General features: G+C 36.9%; 1 protein-coding gene across 1 annotated transcript; it reads right to left on the bottom strand.

Annotated features, from left to right (window-relative positions):
* Positions 1-1,894: 1,894 nt before the first annotated feature.
* Positions 1,895-2,236, bottom strand: HELRODRAFT_164084 (hypothetical protein; the record flags this gene model as incomplete). Its single annotated transcript, XM_009029128.1, has 1 exon — positions 1,895-2,236. One exon carries the CDS (start codon positions 2,234-2,236, stop codon positions 1,895-1,897), a length of 342 nt encoding a protein of 113 aa, XP_009027376.1.
* Positions 2,237-5,217: the final 2,981 nt, after the last annotated feature.

Below are 5,217 nucleotides of genomic sequence, written 5' to 3'. Positions count from 1 at the left end.
TGAACAAAAAACCCCGTTCATCCGTTGATTGCTTTGTTTTAGCTTCAGTCACCAGCGTTTTATTCTCCTGCTTTTGTTCTTTTGTCAAATCGTGACTCAGTCCTACACGGGATAACTCATCAGGTAGTGTCTTCATTTGATAAACATTTTTCATTTTTGAATTTTAAAAATTTACATTTTCTAATTTTATTAACACTGGTCTGATTGTACTATTATCTTTTTTACCGAGTCTAGTTATTTTAAGCACATCCTTGTCAGCAATGTCTTCTGTCAAATGTTTCAATATTTTCATCACATCAGCAAACTTGGACTCCAACTCTTCAATGCTTTCCTTTGATAACTGTACAATTTCGGCCTTTAGTTTATCATTCGTCATTTCCATATCCTCAACCACCCGTTCAAACTTCGTGTTCATTCTTCTCTCCACCTCATTCATTTGCCCCAATTTATCATCCATTTTTTTATTCAACTTTTTAATACTTAATACTTCGCTCTAGCTCTCTGGGTAGAACTCACATTTTTCTAAATCTTTTCCTTCTTTGAGGACCTCCATCAACCGCTTTGTATCCTTATCATCTCCAACAACCGCCATTTAGTCGAAGTTGACTTTCGGCCACTTTATGGATCTCTCTTCTCCATGCGTTCCTGTCCTCGACGATTATTTTAAGTTTTGAGATCGTCATTTTGGTGGCCGATGTGATTGTATCAAGCCAACGTATTCTTTGCCGTCTTTTTCTGCTTGTCCCACTCACTTTACCTAGCATCATTGAAGTTTCCAGCGAATTTGCGCGCATAACATGGCCGAAAAAGGAGAGTTGTTGTTTGACGATTTTGCCCTCAAGCGACATTTTTGGCCTGATACGGTCCAAGACCGTCTTATTTGTTGTTCGCGTGTCTAGGGGATACGCAGTAGTCTTCTCCAACACCAAAGTTCAAAAGCGTCGATCCTTCTTCTTTCCGCTTTGTTGATTGTCCAACTTTCACATCCATAAATTGCTATGGGAAAGTCAATGGCGTTGACGAGTCTCGTTTTCGTTGCAATGCTCACATCCTTGCTCCTACAGATTTTATCTATTCCTTGCATTGAACTCGTTGAATCACGTGGTCTCGTCCAGATTGCATCGTCGCACGCATGATGGTTTTGGCATACAGGTTAAACAGAGCTGGGGATAAAATGCATCCCTGCTTGACGCCTTTACCGATTTTGAACCAATCGGTGTTACCATACGATGTTCTGATAGTTGCTGCCTGATTGGAGTACAGTGTTTGTATCAGTTGTTCAATGTGCTCTGGTACGCCCATTTGTTTCAAACACGTCCAGAGTTTGTCATGGTCATGGTCACAGTCGAACGTCTTGGTATAGTCAATGAAACACATATAGACGTCCTTCTGGTATTCTCTAGCTTTCTCCATGATCCAGCGTAGGTTCGCAATTTGATCCCTCGTGCCTCGTCCCTTGCGAAAGCCAGTCTGAACATCTGGTAGTTCCCGTGTCATGATTGCCACAATGCGGTTTTGTATAAGTTTTAGCAGGATTTTGCTGGCATGGGAAATGAGCGCGATAGTTCGATAGTTGGAACATTCCTGTAGATCGCCTTTTTTAGGAAGCGTGACGAAAACTGGTCTTGTCCAGTCGTTGGGCCATGATTTTGTGCTCCAGATTTTCTGACACAATTTGGTAAGGATTTTGACTGGTATTGGCTTGAGTAGTTCTGCTGGTAAATTATCCGTGCCTGGGGCCTTCCTGTTTGGTAGTTGTTTTAGAGCCCAACTGACTTCTTCTTCCAGGATGTCCGGTTCCAGATCAATCTGTTTGGGTTGAATTACCCGTCCAGTGAAGCTCGCTGATGCCCAACAGATCGATATGAAGTCGTTGCTTTTCTTGCTTGATGATTTAGAGTTTGCCTATGTTCATGCAGCGAACATTCCATGTGCCGATATTGTGAATAGTTGTTGTAAAACGTAGACGCTTCCTTTTGCTCGGAGCCACATCAGCAGGCGGGAGTCCTGATGGATTTGTCCCGTCCACGTCATAAATGCCTTCGCTACTTGAAAAACGTTCACGTTCATCCCTGGTAATATGATAGGTGCTTTCCAGCCCAGGGGTTTCACTTTCCAGCACCATATCTGAACTTATTTTATTGTACTGATCCATAAGGTATTTCAGCAAAATAGTGAGGTAGTTTGCTATTTTTGTCCTCACCCCTCCCCATTTATCCGGGCTTGGGACCGGCATGTAGTTGTTGCCAACTACAAGGCTGGGTTTTTGTACCATTACCACCTCCAATTTTCAAAAATCGTAATTCTCTTCCCATGTACATCACTATCAAAGCTGTGAACGTTTTATTTTTTTCTGATTACATTTTTTCTATCTAAAATATAATAGCTATTTAATTTTCTTGCTTTGTCCTGTATTTTTGTTGAATACAACTTTTATCCAGTTTTTGATATCAGTATTATAGAACACAACAAATAAAATCGAATTGATTGTTAACGTTAATATTTCACAACCAAAAATGTTTATTAACAGATATATTTCACAAAAAATTGTTTAACTGAAGTAATTCAGGACAGCTAGGGTTCTTTTTATTAACGACGGTTTTTGTGGCCACGACTTATGTGCTACTTTTTTTTCATGGATATAACAATATGTTTTGAATTGTATTCGGAATTTTCGGTTTAAAATTTCACTATATAGGAATTTTCGGTCCTGGAGTTTTCGATCCCCTATTTAAAATCTTTTGTTTATTTATACAGCGCTATTTCCGTGACGTTCCACGGCGCTCAGACGTCGTGCCTCGGCTATTCACCGCATCACATACTTGAAGTACATGATAAGCTTTGGAATGTGGCATAGCATGCATTCGAACCCGGAGTCAACGTTCGTAACCACTACACTACACCCGCAGCTCAAATCCAATTGATCATGCTTGCATGTAAAATAGTGATGGTTTTGCTTTGAACAATGGGTTATTTGAGTAATCCTTGCATTGTATTCAAGGTTTTTCACGTGATAACAGTAGTTCAAGATATCCTTGCATTTAATTAAAAAATTATGAAGCTAAAATTGAAAATTACACAATTTAGTTCTGTTAGTCAGTGAGTCTATTGGGACGTGTACCTTTATATATATGTATCGTGTTACAATTGATACAACGAAATCTAAATCCTTGTAGTGTCATCTTATGAAAAGAATAACCAAAACATTATAAAAAAAACTTTATTTGTACCTTTGATTGTTTTTGTGAATTCTATTCCAAATATCCATGCACATATACACAAAAAGCACAAAATTGAATAAAGCAAGAAAACTCTCAAAAACACAAAATTGTAACATTAGGCTTTTTAAATGCTGGAAACTTCTTTGGTACTGAATATGCTAAAAATTATGCTAACCTTATCAATGTAAAATAAAATTGCATTGTAGTTAGTAGGTACTCTTTTTTTATTCTTTAAAAACCAGGATCTGGCAGACGCAGAAACTGTTACAGCATGCAAGGCAGTTGTATAAAATGGTAACGAAAAATATAAATAAATAAATAAATAAAAAACGGAGAGAAAAAAGTTTAAACATGAAAAGTATTGAAAATAAAGTAATGATATAAAAAGGCTAATTAATAAAGTAATTTGTTAATGGACTAGATAATGACTTAGTAAGTTAGTGAGGTGATCGATAAGTAAAAAGAAAACTAGATTGTGTAAATAATAATGTTTTATTGAGTGCTAATATATTTGAGGTGTCTTATGATAAAGGTCTTTTCCTGATATGCTGATTGGACAGCGACTTGAGTTATGCTTGCATTGACTAATGTTGTGCGTACTAATTTTGATTGGTTATGTATAAAAAATTTTGCAATTATTTATTTTCGATTTATTATTTGATAATTATTTTGTCCAAATCAAATTTTCTAACTGTCTTTTAAATTTATCGATACTCAATTTAGATATTACTGATGGTTATTTATTGCTAAGTTTTTTCCTAATTCGTTGGAAATAATGGTAACTAAACAATGGAAACTAAACAATAGAAACTACTGATGGTTATGTAAATATCTCTACGCCACGCATTTTATTAACCACGCCCACTTTTTCTAGTATGCTAAACAATTTTTAAATTACATTGTTGGCATGGATCCCTCTTTGGCTCATTTTTTGTGTACTAAAAACATTGTCGACCAAAAATTCCGGGACCGAACTTTCCGATACCGAAAATTTTGGTGTAGTGAAATCTGGGAATAAAAATTTCTGGACCAAAATTCCTCAGAGTGAAATGTGGAACAGAAAATTTCGGGACCCGAAATTTCTAGATTCGTTTTGAACCATTTTATTTATTTTTTTATGTTCACGGTTTCTGTATATTGTCAATCTGACTTACAGATAAATTAAAAAAAGAGTTTTTCTTTTAGTTTTCTTTTGTTTGTTCATGATCTCAATCTAATTTTATGTAATGAAACAACGGTAAAATTAAATGAAAGAATTAATCAATCTTCGATTAGCGTCCAGAGACCCAGTTCCCTGAGGTAGGACGTTGTTTTCTTTGCCATCAATTTTTTGCGCCAAATTAAACGATCAGTTGTATTCATTTCATTTAAATTTAGAGCTTTCATGTCTTGCTCGATTGTTTGTGACCAGGACTTTTTTGGACGGCCTTTGGGATGTGTGCCAGGTATTTCAACATCTGCAAGAGAAGTTATGGCACTGTTTCCGTTTCGTTTAACATGACCAAACAACCGCAGACGGTGTTGCCGGCATTCGTCCTTTGTATCATCTAAACCAGCACGACACAGGATTTCGGTAGATTTGATGTGGTCCTTCAGACTAATTCGTTGCATCCATCGGAGCATTTTCATGTCAGTTCGTTGAAGTTGTTTTTCCAGTTTGGTTGTCATTGGCCATGTTTCTGCACTATATAACATCACTGGACCTATCACAGATTTATAAAGGCTTGATCGTAGTGGTAGTGGGATGTCACGCCGCATCTATATAGAGGCAAGGAGATGCCATTTATTCCAGGCTGCACGTATGCGTGCTCGAACGGCAGCTTCAGCTGTTCCAGTACAATCCAGAACATCCCCTAAATAGATTAATGAAAGAATGAAAGAATATAAATTTATAAATAGTTTCCAACGTATTAGTTAAAATTTATATTCAACACTTGTTCAATTTACAAGGTCTTAATGGAACATCCAGACGAAGGGTACTCTGACATTGATTCCT

Source organism: Helobdella robusta, assembly GCF_000326865.2.
Source record: "Helobdella robusta unplaced genomic scaffold HELROscaffold_6, whole genome shotgun sequence".
Taxonomy (NCBI): domain Eukaryota; kingdom Metazoa; phylum Annelida; class Clitellata; order Rhynchobdellida; family Glossiphoniidae; genus Helobdella; species Helobdella robusta.
Note: the sequence above shows the minus strand (reverse complement) of the source record. Positions and strands in the feature narration are given on the sequence as shown.